Consider the following 15,424-nt stretch of genomic DNA (forward strand, 5'->3'; position numbering starts at 1 on the left):
ACCTAAGGATCTTGCATCAGCTATCCCAGTTTTGCAGGTATAAAACATGTTCACTGGCACAACAATCTTGAGAAACCAACTAAGATTGTGATCAGCTTCTCGTCAGCTGCAACAATGTTAAGAACTTGTGTGGAAGCAGATCAAATGAAAATGTTGCCATCTGCAGTACCTGTACAATGGAACCTGTCCCTAACACACACAAAAGATGGCAACAACTGGGGTTAGATGCACACTTGCCGTGAATCTGCATGGATTTGGGTTAGCAGTCTGCTGCTGTGCCTTGTGTTTTAGGGTTCAAAAGGGCTTGGCGCGTTGAAGGTAACCAGTAGTTTACTAATTTGTGAATGTTTGTGGCTTCAGAATAGCTCCCGTAATTCTTCCATTGCTGGTTATTTGGGACCATGAATAACATGTCTGTTCAAAACGCATTTTTAAAAAAATGTTACTCCCTTACTATTTCAGTTTATGCCAAATTAGAGAAGCCAGTGACTGGCAAAAAAAATGTTTGCTGTAACTCTACATTTCCACCGACAGTGGGCACCAGTGCACTGAAAAAGCTGAATTTATCCCAAGTCTGCAATACATGGTGAGACCCTTAGTTCCGGGAAACTTGAGAAATGGATGTTTACTCCACGAACAAAAAAGGAGCAAAGAGCACAGGAGTACCATCTGGTACAGGCTCAGACAGATAATTAGCAACCATTGCAAAATGCTTCATGAGTGTAGGGGAATGATCATACAATCTGGCTACTGCAACTCAAAACCCCAGGTTGGAAAGCACCATTATCCCCCATTCCTGAAAGGAAACCTAAACCCCATCTACAGAGCAGTTTCTGATCTCTGCTCCAGGCTCTGAGACCTTTTGCCTTGAATGTTTTCCCTTCCAAATTGGCAATTATTACTGACCTTTGACCTTCACTAACATCAAGCAACCATACCCAGAGCTGGGGCACAAGCAGTCATGGCCAGCGTGGAAATCGTGCAAATCACAAAGTGCAAATCGACTTCCGATGGCGGCTATGAAGGAGTAAGTCGCACATTTGGTGGCTCCCGCTCTGGTCGGACTTTTGGACCTTTTCCCCTGATTTTCTACCGGCCTTGAATTGTAAAACTGATGACAGAGGCAATCGTGGACTGAATTCCCACATCGGTACATGGAGAGGAGGACTAGAAGTGCTCGCAAAGGCAGGAACAGAAAGACAGAGAAGGCTTGGGCTGAAGCTGCAGTGGGAGACAGCAGGGCGGAGGACCGGACCTCTGGCTTGTCAACCCAGCGGTCAACGGAGCAGCTGATGCAAGTTATTCAGGAAGTTATTCTTCGCTGAGCAGAAACGGGTCTGCTTGGACCCGATAAAAGTGTAAATTGAGCGGCTGGAGCTTAGATTGGACGCCAGTAGAGAAGGCGCTGGCAGGGCAGGAGGAACGTCAAACAGCAATGGAGGTGGAGGTGGGGATGCTGAGAGACCAGCAGAAGAAGCTCCTGGAGAAGGTGGAGGATCTAGAGAATAGGTCCTGCCGGCAGAACTTGAGAATCGTTGGGCTCCCGGAGGGGTCCAAAGGAGCGGACACTGGGGCATACATAGCAGGCATGTTTGAGAAGCTGCTGGGGGAGGGGTAAATGTTCTGCTGACGAGGGAGGGACTTGGGCTAAGGGACAGAGAGGAGGTTGGAGGCGGAGGCTGCTTGGGGGCGGGCCGGTGGAGCAGCGGAGCATGGGCTGGAGGCAGGCCCAAAAAAGGGAATTGGTGATCGGTGAGCCCCCCCAACTAGGCTGATCGCCTGGAATGTTCGAGGGTTAAATGGGCCGGTCAAGAGGGCACGTGTGTTTGCACATTTTAGGGGACTGAAGGCGGATGTGGTAATGTCGCAGGAGATGCACCTTAGAGTAACGGACCAGGTTAGATTGAGGAAAGGCTGGGTCAGTCAGATCTTTCACTCGGAACTGGATTCAAAGACTAGAGGGGTCGCGGTCCTGATCATAAGTGTTTGAAGCAGGTAGAATAGTCTCAAATGTGGGAGGTCGGTACATTATGGTCAGTGGGAAACTAGAGGGGGTGTAGGTGGTATTGGTAAATGTGTATGTGGCAAATTGGGATGATGTGGAGTTTATAAAGAGGATGCTTGGGAAGATACCGGACCTGGACTCGCACAGGTTGGTCATGGGAGGGGACTTCAACACAGTTATTGACCCTGGCTTGGACCTGTCAAGCAGGGTGCCAGCAATGGCAAGGGGGGGTTCATGGAGCAGATGGGGCGGAAGGGAGGGGGGGGTGGATCCATGGAGATTTGGGCAGCTGAGGGTGAAGGAGTTCTCCTTCTACTCACACGTGCATAAAGTGTACTCCCGGATTGATTTCTTTATTTTGAGCAGGGCCTTACCTGGCAAGGGTGGTGGACACTGGGTACTCGGCGATCACAATCTCAGACCATGCTCCGCACTGGGTTGACCTGCAGGTTAGTAAAGAAAGTAACCAGCACCCACAATGGAGGTTAGATGTGGGACTTTTGGCTGACGAAGGGGTGTGCTGAGGAAATGCATTCAGAACTACCTGCAGATCAATGACACGGGGGAAATTTCAGCAGCGGTGGTCTGGGAAGCACTGAAGGCGGTGGTCAGAGGGGAGCTGATCTCGATACTGGCCCATAGGGAGAAGGTGGACAGGGCAGAGACGGACCGACTGGTTAAGCAGATACTACAGAGCAATAGGAGGTATGCGGAGACCCCAGAGGCAGGGCTTTTAAGGGAACTGCGGAGGCTACAGGCGGAGTTCGGCTTGTTAACCACAGGGAGGGCAGTGGAGCAGCTGCGAAAGGCGAGGGGGGCGATCTATGAGCATGGAGAGAAGGCCAGCAGAATGCTTGCACAGCAGCTTAGAAAGAAGGAGGCAGCCAGGGAGATAGGGAAAGTAAATGACGGAGATGGGAACCTGGTTGGAGATTCAGCAGGGGTGAATAAGGCGTTTAGGAATTTCTACAGTAGGCTATACAGGTCAGAACCCCCTACCGGGCTGGAGGGGCTGAGGCACTTCTTGGAGGGGCTGAATTTCCCAAAGGTGGGTGGGGAGCTGGTAGAAGGACTGGGGCAACGATCGTGCCCCCAGTGGAGGGTATGAAGGCCATGAGTCAGGTAAAGCCCCAGGGCCGGACGGGTACCCAGTGGAGTTTTATAAAAAGTTCTCTGGAATATTGGGGCCAGTGTTGATGAGGATGTTGAATGAGGCAAGGGAAAGAGGGGTGCTGCCCCCGACGATGTCACAGGCCACTATTTCGCTGATTCTGAAGCGGGACAAGAACCCGGAGCTGTGTGGGTCCTACAGGCCGATATCCCTGTTGAATGTGGATACCAAATTGCTGGCCAAAACTTTGTCCTCCAGGATTGAGGCTTGTGTTCCGGACGCTATTGGGGAGGACCAGACGGGGTTTGTTAAGGGTAGGCAGTTGGCGGCCAATGTAAGAAGGTTGTTAAATGTGATCATGATGCCCCTGGAAGGTAGGGAGGTGGAGGTAGTGATCGCAATGGATGGCTTTTGATCGGGTAGAATGGGATTATCTGTGGGAGGTACTGGGACGGTTCGGATGGGGCTTTATTGACTGGGTCAGGTTGCTGTATCGGGCTCCTGTGGCAAGCGTACGGACGAACAGGAAAACATCGGGCGGGGGAACGAGACAGGGATGCCCCCTCTCCCCACTGTTGTTCGCGCTAGCTATAGACCCGTTGGCAATTGCTCTGAGAGCCTCAAGGGGCTGGTCCGGAGGGGGGTGGAGCACAGAGTCTCGCTCTATGCAGATGACTTGCTTCTGTATGTATCGGACCCAATAGAGGGGATCGAAGAAATCATGAGGATTCTAGGGGAATTTGGCCGGTTTTCGGGGTGTAAGCTAAATATGTGAGATGTTTGCGGTCCAGGCGAGGGGACAGGAGAGGCGATTGGGGGAGCTGCCGTTTAGATTAGTAGGGGGAAGCTTTAGGTACCTAGGCATTCAAGTGGCGCGGGAATGGGACCGGCTGCATAAATTAAGTCTGGCCTGACTAGTAGACCAAATGAAAGACGATTTTTGGAGATGGGACGCGCTTCCGTTGTCACTAGCTGGGAGGGTGCAGACGGTGAAGATGATGGTCCTCCCGAGATTCCCGTTTGTATTTCAGTATCTCCCCATCTTTATTCCGCGGTCCTTTTTTAAACAAGTCAACAAAGTGACCACTGGCTTTGTTTAGGCGGGCAAGACCCCACGAGTAAGGAAGGTAATATTTGAGCGGAGTCGGGTGGAGGGCAGCTGGTGCTGCCAAATATTAGTAACTAGTACTGGGCGGCGAATGTAGCCATGATCAGGAAGTGGGTGGTTGGGGAGGGGTCGGCATGGGAGCGTATGGAGGCAGCATCATGCAAGGGCACCAGTCTGGTAGCGTTGGTAACTGCGCCTCTGCCGTTCCCGCCGGAACGGTACTCCACCAGGTGGTGGCGGCCATGAGAGTCTGGGGACAATGGAGGAGACATGTGGGAGCAGAGGGAGCATCTGTCTGGTCCCCAATCTGTAATAATCACTGGTTTGCCCCGGGAAGTATGGGGGGGGGGGTTCCGGATATGGCGGAGAGCAGGGATTGAGAGATGGGGGACATGTTTATCGAGGGGAGCTTTCTGAGTATGAGGGCGCTGGGGGAGAAGTTTGGGTTGCCGAGGGGAAACAAATTCAGGTATCTGCAGGTCCAGGACTTCCTTCGTAAACAGGTGTCAACCTTTCCGCTCCTATCGCTAAGGGGGATTCTTACAGGGTAGTTGGGAGTTACGAGGGTGGGGAGAAGGGAGCGTCTCGGACATTTACAAGGAACTTATGGGGTCAGAGGAGACGCAGACTGAGGAGCTGAGGCGCAAGTGGGAGGAGGAGCTGGGAGGAGAGATAGAGGATGGTCTATTGAGTAGAGTCAACGCGTCCGCAACATGTGCCATGCTCAGCCTGATACAATTCAAGGTCGTTCATCGGACTCACATGACAGTGGCCCGGATGAGCAGATTCTTTGGGGTGAAAGACAGTTGGGCAAAATGTGCGGGAGGACCAGCGAACCATGTCCACATGTTCTGGGCATGTCCGAAGCTTGGGGGACTTTGGCAGGGGTTTGCAGATGTCATGTCCACGGTGTTAAAAACAAGGGTGGCACTGAGACCAGAGGTGGCGATTTTCGAGGTGTCGGAAGACTCTGGAATCCAGGAGGAGAACGAGGCAGATGTTCTGGCCTTTGCTTCCCTGGTAGCCCGGAGACGGATACTAATCGCTTGGAGGGACTCAATGCCCCCGAAGTCGGTGACCTGGCTATCGGACATGGCTAGCTTTCTCTGCCTGGAGAAAATCAAGTTCGTCTTGAGAGGGTCACTGTTCGGGTTCGCCCGGAGGTGGCAACCGTTCGTCGACTTCTTTGCGGAAAATTGATCGTCAGCAGAGAGGGGGGGGGGGGGGGGGGGGGGTTTAGCTCAGAGTAGGGGGTTAATAAAGATGGGACCTGTAAGGAAGGGAGACGGCTTTTGCATTATGTTTATAGTTTCATGTACATTGTTTATTTTGTTGTTGTTACAATACCAAAAATACCTCAATAAAAAGTTTATTAAAAAAACAAAAAACAAAGTGCAAATATTAAAATTAAAATGTAGAAGTGTTTCAAATCTGTCCCACAGGGGAAAGAGTTAGATTTTCTTTGATCTGTAACCCTGTTTCTGGTTCCCAATACTACCTGACCGGCTGCAAAACTTTGGGGAAAGGGGAGTGTCAATGGCCAAATGGGAGGTGGCACATTGACCTGGAAGCTTTTGCCAGGAAGTGAAATGGAAGGCAGTTCCTGTCAAGCTCTGCAGTGTCACGGTTGGTGTAACCCCACAAGTATGGGGAAATGGTGGAAATAAATTGTGAAATGTATAAAGATTTGCAAGCCCAATTCTGACGTTCCTTTACACAGCCCCACCAGTGCACAGCACAAGGAAGGGAACATGAAAATTACCACAATCGCAGACGTGGAGAATGTGGAAAACCATTTGTGAACAGAGACCGAGGAGTCAAAGATGCTAAGGGTCAAAATTACGAGTTTAGAGTTTGATCTGCAACCAGATTCAATTTCCTGGACAGCCAACAGCCAGCTCAGCCTCACAGCTTGGACTGCAGAGGTTTCAGATACTTGTAGAATGATTTGTGAACCTAGGAAAAAGAAACAAATGATGATCAGTCCTCAGCAACCAAACAACCTCCAAAGCTCAACAGTGAACAACCCTCATGAGTGCACATAATTCTCGCTAATAACGATCAACACTTAGCGATAAATAATAGTTTATACAAACTGCTACCATATTGTCAAGAAGCAGCTGATAATCACACCCGTATAACAGCCTCAGTGAGAAACATCAAGATTTCTATAATACAACAGTAAAGAAAGAGAATTGTTCAACTACACAGAATCAATTCTTCATTCTGGTCATCACTGCGAGGGATGGAATGTGTCTGCATTCAAGTCAGGTACAGGATGACTGGATGCCAAGTACAGCTCTCTTTACGAAAGGTTGTTGTCGTTTCCACTGACCACAGAATGTAAAATATAAAAGCAGCGATGTGCTACTGAGCCTTTATAAGGCTCTGGTTAGGCCCCATTTGGAGTACTGTGTCCAGTTTTGGGCCCCACATCTCAGGAAGGACATACTGCCACTGGAGCGTGTCCAGCGGAGATTCACACGGATGATCCCTGGAATGGCGGGTCTAACATATGATGAACGGCTGAGGATCCTGGGATTGTATTCATTGGAGTTTAGAAGGTTAAGGGGAGATCTAATAGAAACTTACAAGATAATACATGGCTTAGAAAGGGTGGACGCAAAGAAACTGTTTCCGTTAGGCGAGGAGACGAGGACCCGTGGGCACAGCCTTAGAATTAGAGGGGGTAAATTAAGAACAGAAATGCGGAGACATTTCTTCAGCCAGAGAGTGGTGGGCCTGTGGAATTCATTGCCGCGGAGTGCAGTGGAGGCCGGGACGCTAAATGGCTTCAAGGCAGAGATAGATAAATTCTTGATGTCGCGAGGAAATAAGGGTTACGGGGAGAATGCTGGTAGGTGGAGTTGAAATGCCCATCAGCCATGATTGAATGGCGGAGTGGACTCGATGGGCCGAATGGCCTTACTTCCACTCCTATGTCTTATGGTCTTATGGTAACAAGAGGACATTCGGGAGACTCATAAAATTTAATTACGGGAGGGCCATGAACACATGTCTTCGCACAGAGGGTAGTCAGAACGTGTTCCCCAGTAGTTAAGTTAGAATTGGAGCTTTAATTGTTTAATAGACCACACTTATTGTTTGATAGACTGCATACGCGTACACACACACACACACGTGTGTACACGCACACACACGAGCGCACGTGTACACACACACACAGGATACAGGTGGCACTCTGCAGTTGAATGAGAAATGATTGTAGAACACAAGAGTCAAGACTTGCTTTTTAGTTCGTATTCTAGAGATGCCATTGGAGTGTCACAATACCCGCTATTAAAAGTGGACTGACACTGCCCAAACTAATTTCACAAAGGACCCTCAGAGCCAGCAATTAATTTGATTCCTTCAGTCTGTGCTAAATTTAGACCACGTCCCAAAGATAACATACGAATTTCCAATAGACCTGACCAATCATTAATTGTGGGTCTCTCTTACCTCGGTTTTATTCAGAGGTGATTTCTTTGCCCATTCAAACATGTGTTCATAAACATTCCCATCATAACGCCCGAGCACAGACGCCAGGACAGCATCAGGATAATCAAAAGCATCTACTAGAGCGACAGCATTGGGTCGGATGACAGCAAGCAGCTCCTTCACACGCTGATGAACCTGGGAAATCTGCGGGTCACTGAGGATCCCAGCCTGCAGCAGACAACAGAATGTTATAAATTGCACCGCAAGCCAGCTCAGGAGACATATTACAGGCCAATTCTGCCTACTTTTTGAGCTTGTTGTTCCCAAACCAATTGGCTATGTCTTCCTGTGTATGCATTAATGTCCCAGCCTGGAGTTAATGAGAGATTGAGTGCGATAATCTCGAATGCATCCCTCAACCTCAAGAGTTTATAACAGATCTTCAACAACTTTAAATTTAAGGGAACTTAAAATGATGATAATAAAATTAATTGGGCTCAAATTGGATTCTAGGCCACATGAAGCCTCATGACACCTGGTCAAGCGTGGACAAGGAAACCTCCTGCTGATTATGACCTACCACCCCCAGTGAATAGGGGAGGCAATGGCATAGTGGTATTGTCACTGGACTAGCAATTCAGAGACACAGGGTAATACTCTGAGAACCCGGGTTCGAATCCTGCCATTGCAGAAGGTGAAATTTGAATTCAGTAAAAAAATCTGGAATTAAAAGTCTAATGATGACCATTAAACCATTGTCAATGGTCATAAAAACAAACCCATCTGGATCACTAATGTCCTTTAGGGCAGGAAATATGCCGTCCTTACCCGGTCTGGCCTACATGTGATTCCAATCCATAGCAATGTGGTTGACTCTTAAAATGCCACTCAGTTCGAGGGAAATTAGGGATGGACAACAACTGCTGGCCTTACCGACAACACCCATATCCCATGAAAGAATAAATAAAAATAAGTACTCCCCCCATGTTGAACACCACTTAGGGGAAGCATTGAGCGTAACAAGGGCACAGACCGAGTTGGTTCTAAAGGACATGTCTCCGAAATTGTGTTTGCAGCAGACGGTGAGGGAACTAACAAGAGGGAAAAATCTACTTGACCTCGTCCTCACCGATCTACCTGTGCATCTGCCCGTGACAATATCGGTAGGAGTGACCACTGCACAGTCCTCCTGGAGACAAAATCCCGTTTCACATTGAGGATACCCTCCACCATGCTGTGTGGCTAAGTGGGATAGACTTCAAATTGATCGAGCAATTCAAAAATGGTAATCCATGAGGCGATGTGAACCATAAGCAACAGCACAATTGTACACAGCCACATTATGTAATCTCATGGTTCTGGTATATTCCCCACTCTACCATCAATAAGCACCAGGCATGTCTCAAAATGAGATGTCAACATTGTGAAGCTAAAATGTCAGACTACTTATGTGCCAAACAGCGAAAGTAGCACGTGATGGACAGAGCTAAGCGATCTCATCCATCACTTCAACATCCACTCCTTCCAGCACTGATGCACAGTGGCAATCTTCCAAACCCACGACCATTAGTACCTAGACTAGCCACACACATCCTGACTTGGAGCTGCCGTTCCTTCACTGTCGCTGGGTCAGAATCCTTGATTCTCAGAATCATAGATTCCCTACAGTGCCAGAGGCCTTTCGGCCCATCGAGTCTGCACCAACCCTCCGAAAGAACACCCCCACAGTCCCAATCCCCTGCCCTATTCCTGTAATCCCACCTAGGGGTAATTTATCACAGCCAATCATAGTTTCTACAGTGCAGAAGGAGGCTATGAAGAGTCTGCGTATTCTCCCTGTGCCTGCGTGGGTTTCCTCCGGATGCTCTGGTTTCCTCCCACAGGTCCCAAAAGACGTGTTGTTAGGTGAATTGGTCATTCTGAATTCTCCCTCTGTGTACCCGAACAGGTGCCGCAATGTGGCGACTAGGGGATTTTCACAGTAACTTCATTGCAGTGTTAAAGTAAGCCTACTTGTGACAATAAAGATTATTATTATCTTTGGACTGTGGGAAGAAACCGGACCATCCGGAGGAAACCCACGCAGACACGGGGAGAATGTGCAGACTCCACACAGACAGTCACCCGAGGCCAAAATTGAACCCGGGTCTCTGGCGCTGTGAGGCAGCAGTGCTAACCACTGTGCCACCCTGCCGCCCAGGAACTGTTCCCCTAACAGCAGTGTGGGTGTATCGACACGATATGGAGTGCACTGCTTCAAGAAGGCAGCTCACCACCACCTTGTCAAGGGCAATTAGGGATGGGCAATAAATGCTGGACCAGCCAGCACCATTCACATCCCATAAAATAAACATTGCAGGGTGATGGAGGCTGGCTGACCACGGATACGGAGAGATGTCACCCAAACGTTGGGAAGACTAAAAGGCAGGTTTAAAATAATATAGCAAATGTACAACCAAACTGAATGACATAAACATGGCACAAGAATGTAGGGCTTAGAGGATTATTGGGCTGAGGCCCAAAGATGTACTTTGACCTTTTTAAAGTTATGTATTCTCTTATTTTGAACAATGCGTTTATTCGATGTTAAATGTTAAATAACAAAATTACAGCAATTGGGAAGCTTGAGTGTTTGAGTTAGGGATTGGGGCGTTCTCTAGAGTCTCTGGGAGATGAAAGGTTGAGCAAGTTGGGCCTGTACTTACTGGAGTTTAGAAGCATGAGAGGTGATCTTGTTCAAACAAGTAAGATTTACATAGATTTTACATAGAATTTACAGTGCAGAAGGAGGCCATTCGGCCCATCGAGTCTGCACCGGCTCCTGGAAAGAGCACCCTACCCAAGGTTAACACCTCCACCCTATCCCCATAACCCAGCAACCCAGTAACCCCACCCAACACTAAGGGCAATTTTGGACACTAAGGGCAATTTATCATGGCCAAACCACCTAACCTGCACATCTTTGGACTGTGGGAGGAAACCGGAGCACCCGGAGGAAACCCACGCACACACGGGAACGATGTGCAGACTCCGCACAGACAGTGACCCAAGCCGGAATCGAACCTGGGACCCTGGAGCTGTGAAGCGATTGTGCTATCCACAATGCTACCGTGCTGCCCTTTGAGGGAGCTTGACAGGGTAGAAGGTGGCAGGGTGTTTCCCTTCGTAGGGGACATGGTCTCAGAATAAGGGATTGCCGTTTAGGACAGGGGTGAGGAGCAATTTCTTTACTCAGGGACTTTTGAATCTTTGGATTTCTCCACATCAGACAGCTGTAGAAGTTGGGACATTGAACACATTCAAAACTGAGGGAGACAGATTTTTTGACCTACAAGTGGGTCAAGAGTTATGGGGAACAGGCAAGAGTTGAGGTCAAGTTCAGATCAGTTATGATCTTATTGAATGTCGGAATAAACTTAAGGGCCCAAATGGCCTACTCATGCTTCTATTTCTCAGGTTAAACCTACCACTGGGAGGAAGGTGTAATCGCAGTGTGACAATTACGTAGGTCTTTTCCATTCTAAATATTGATGTGGAGATGCCGGCGTTGGACTCGGGTGAGCACAGTAAGACGTCTTACAACACCAGGTTAAAGTCCAACAGGTTTGTTTCAAACACGAGCATAGAACATAGGACAGTACAGCACAGAACAGGCCCTTCGGCCCTCAATGTCGTGCCGAGCAATGATCACCCTACTCAAACCCACGTATCCACCCTATACCCGTAACCCAACAACCCCTCCCCCCCCCACCCTTTAACCTTACTTTTAAGGACCCTACGGGCAATTTAGCATGGCCAATCCACCTAACCCGCACATCTTTGGACTGTGGGAGGAAACCGGAGCACCCGGAGGAAACCCACGCACACACGGGGAGGACGTGCAGACTCCGCACAGACAGTGACCCAGCCGGGAATCGAACCTGGGACCCTAGAGCTGTGAAGCATTTATGCTAACCACCATGCTGCCGTGCTGCACTGCTACTTCACCTGAGGAAGGAGCAGCGCTCCGAAATCTCGTGTTTGAAACAAACCTGCTGGACTTTAACCTGGTGTTGTAAGACTTCTTACTATTCTAAATATTGGCAGAGGAATCTATATTGAAACGTCAACATTAGAGGTATCAACAGATCCATGTTTTTAATACATTACCAATTGTGTATATTGGATGGTTATAGTTGTTAGAGCAATTACTAAGGTTTTCAATTAACTTTGTTTCGCAGACTTTGGAACTTAGATCTATTACTCCATTCTCACCACATCACACCCAAGCCTCCGTGTGTTTGGGCTATGCAAAGAGCAGCATGGTTGATTATATATTACAAACAAAGACATGAGGTGGGATTCTCCGGCCTCCCAGACGCATGTTTCTTGGCGATGCATCATTCACTGGTGGCAGGATTCTCTGCTCCTACCACTGTCAATGGGAACTCCCACTGAAACCATCCCGCGCTGCCTGGAAACCCATGGGAGGGGGTGCACTGCTGGTGGGACCAGAGAATCTCCGAAAGGCCGGAGAATTCAGGGCATGATTCCAGCCCCTTGTAATGTCCCACAGAGATCGGCGTATTGCGAGTACACAATGTCTCCAGCTGTTTTTTGAGTTCTCTATATCGACTTAACCTCGGCCGTGGTTTAAATTCCACTCACGTGCAGGAAATCTCCAGAGTTCTTGCTAATTCCGTACAGCGCATACATCAGGCACAGGGTGCTAAGGACATCATGGATCGCCGTGTCCGTGATCTCTGACAGCTTGGCCGCAAACAACTTCACCACCACATAATGGCAGTGAGCCTGTGGGGAGGGAGAAGGAGCAAGAACACAATTATTCACGCATTCAGATGAACAGCCTCTACACAAAGAAACAAGACGCACAATGAGGTTCAATAGGAATGAAGGAGGGGTTTCTTAACTGCAATAGCAGCACAACCTTCCTCTTGTACAAATGTGTAAGAATGTGCCCAGATCACACTCCCACCCTGCGCAGCACAAAGTATTTAAATATATGTCTCAATTCACCTCCTCTCACACATACAAACATGATGTGGAGATGCCGGCGTTGGACTGGGGTGAGCACAGTAAGAAGTTTTACAACACCAGGTTAAAGTCCAACAGGTTTGTTTCAAATCACTAGCTTTCGGGGCACTGCTCCATCCTCAAGTGAATGAGGAATACATATAAACATAATAATTAGGAGCACGGAGAGGCCACTCGGCTCCTCAAGCCTGCTCTCCCATTCAATAAGATTATGGCTGGTCTGATCATAATTTCAACACCACCAGGGAACTATAGGCCGGTGAGCCTTACGTCAGTGGTAGGGAAATTACTGGAGAGAATTCTTCGAGACAGGATCCACTCCCATTTGGAAGCAAGTGGACGTATTAGCAGGGGGCAGCACGGTTTTGTGAAGGGGAGGTCGTGTCTCACTAACTTGATAGAGTTTTTCGAGGAGATCACAAAGGTGATTGATGCAGGTAGGGCAGTGGATGTTGTCTATATGGACTTCAATAAGGCCATTAACAAGGTCCCTCATGGCAGACTGGTACAAAAGGTGAAGTCACATGGGGTCAGGGGTGAGCTGGCAAGATGGATACAGAACTGGCTAGGTCATAGAAGGCAAAGAGTAACAATGGAAGAGTGCTTTTCTGATTGGAGGGCTGTGACTAGTGGTGTTCCGCAGGGATCAGTGCTGGGACCTTTGCTGTTCGTAGTATATATAAATGATTTGGAGGAAAATGCAACTGGTCTGATTAGTAAGTTTGTGGACGACACAAAGGTTGGTGGAATTGCGGATAGCGATGAGGACTGCCAGAGGATACAGCAGGATTCAGATCGTTTGGAGACTTGGGTGGAGAGATGGCAGATGGAGTTTAAACCAGACAAATGTGAGGTAATGCATTTTGGAAGGTCTAATACAGGTAGGGAATATACAGTGAATGGTAGACCCCTCAAGAGTATTGACAGTCAGAGAAATCTAGGTGTACAGGTCACTGAAAGGTGCAACACAGGTGGTGTAGGTAGTCAAGAAGGCATACGGCATGTTTGCCTTCATTGGCCGGGGCATTGAGTATAAAAATTGGCAGGTCATGTTGCAGCTGTACAGAACCTTAGTTGGGCCACACTTGGAGTATAGTGTTCAATTCTGGTCGCCTATAGTGTGGAGGCTTTAGAAAGGGTGCAGAAGAGATTTACCAGGATTTTGCCTGGTATGGAGGGCATTAGCTATGAGGAGAGGTTGAAAAAACTTGTTTTTTTCTCACTGGAACGATGGAGGTTGAGGGTGGATAGTCAGAGACTTTTCCCAGGGTAGAGGGGTCAGTTACAAGGGGGCATAGGTTTAAGGTGTGAGGGGCAAGGTTTGGAGGAGATGTACGAGGCAAGTTTTTTTACACAGAGGGTAGTGGGTGCCTGGAACTCGTTGCCAGAGGAGGTGGTGCAAGCAGGGTCGATAGTGACATTTAAGGGGCATCTTGACAAATACATGAATAGGATGGGAACAGAGGGATACGGACCCGGAAGTGTAGAAGATTTTAGTTTAGACGGGCAGCATGGTCGGCGCAGGCTTAGAGGGCCGAAGGGCCTAATCCTGTGCTGTACTTTTAGAACATAGAACATAGAACAGTACAGCACAGAACAGGCCCTTCGGCCCTCAATGTTGTGCCGAGCCATGATCACCCTACTCAAACCCACGTATCCACCCTATACCCGTAACCCAACAACCCCCCCTTAACCTTACTTTTATTAGGACACTACGGGCAATTTAGCATGGCCAATCCACCTAACCCGCACATCTTTGGACTGTGGGAGGAAACCGGAGCACCCGGAGGAAACCCACGCACACAGGGGGAGGACGTGCAGACTCCACACAGACAGTGACCCAGTCGGGAATCGAACCTGGGACCCTGGAGCTGTGAAGCATTTATGCTAACCACCATGCTACCCTGCTGCCCTTTGTTCTTTGTACCCCATTCCTACCGACTCCCGATATCCTTTCAGTGTAGTCTAGTAAACCTTCCCTGAACTGCTTCTAAAGCACCTTAAAAACCTTCCAATACTGCAAACCACTAATTTATTGTTGCATCTCATCTTCTCGACCTGACCTAAATTGGACCGGGCCCATCTGTTGATGAGACAAAAGCCCAAATCAGGGGAACCGCCAACGATGATAATTGCCCAGTTCCATGGATATTGGATAGGAGTGGGTCCTGGGATGGGCAAAGGACACTCGAGAGAATAGATGGGAGGGTCATCCCACGCGAATATATCAAGATGTCAAATTGTCAAGAGGGCATGCGGCGTTCAATAAGCCAAAGCGGCCCTCTGCAGAAACAACGTGCCTTTTGGGATGGTGTATCCGGCTAGCCTTCATGTTACTTTTGGAGACAGAGATTATTATTTTGATGTGCCGGAGCAGGCGGACTGGGGGGAACTGAAGCCTTTGATCCATTTTTGTTTGAACACTCTTGAGTTTTCACGGTATTGCTTAGTAAAAGGGTGGCTTTTTCTGCAGTCAACATTTTGGCAGACCCAAGAGGGAGATATGTAATAGTAATGTTGGTGGTTTTGAAGGTATATGCGCCGAATTGGGATGACATGGAATTTATTCAGTGGGCGCTCGTATCTATTCCTGATCTCGATACGCATCAGTTAATTGGACCCTCGGCTGAACAGGTCAAGTCCCAAGTCCTTCATTAGAACAGGGATGGCAAAAGAATTGCTGGTGTTAATGAAACAGATGGGGGAGGGGGGGGTGGAGAGAGAC

At 48.6% G+C, this 15,424-nt stretch overlaps 1 protein-coding gene across 1 annotated transcript in view; it reads right to left on the reverse strand.

Annotated features, from left to right (window-relative positions):
* Positions 1–5,526: 5,526 nt before the first annotated feature.
* Positions 5,527–15,424, reverse strand: part of acox1 (acyl-CoA oxidase 1, palmitoyl) — a 109,953-nt gene continuing 100,055 nt past the window's right edge. The window contains 3 exon segments of the mRNA XM_038777335.1: positions 5,527–6,180; positions 7,687–7,893; positions 12,313–12,456. Coding sequence (XP_038633263.1) covers positions 6,130–6,180; positions 7,687–7,893; positions 12,313–12,456 — 402 coding nt within the window. The 3' untranslated portion in view covers positions 5,527–6,129.

This window comes from Scyliorhinus canicula, chromosome 18 (assembly GCF_902713615.1).
Source record: "Scyliorhinus canicula chromosome 18, sScyCan1.1, whole genome shotgun sequence".
Lineage (NCBI taxonomy): Eukaryota > Metazoa > Chordata > Chondrichthyes > Carcharhiniformes > Scyliorhinidae > Scyliorhinus > Scyliorhinus canicula.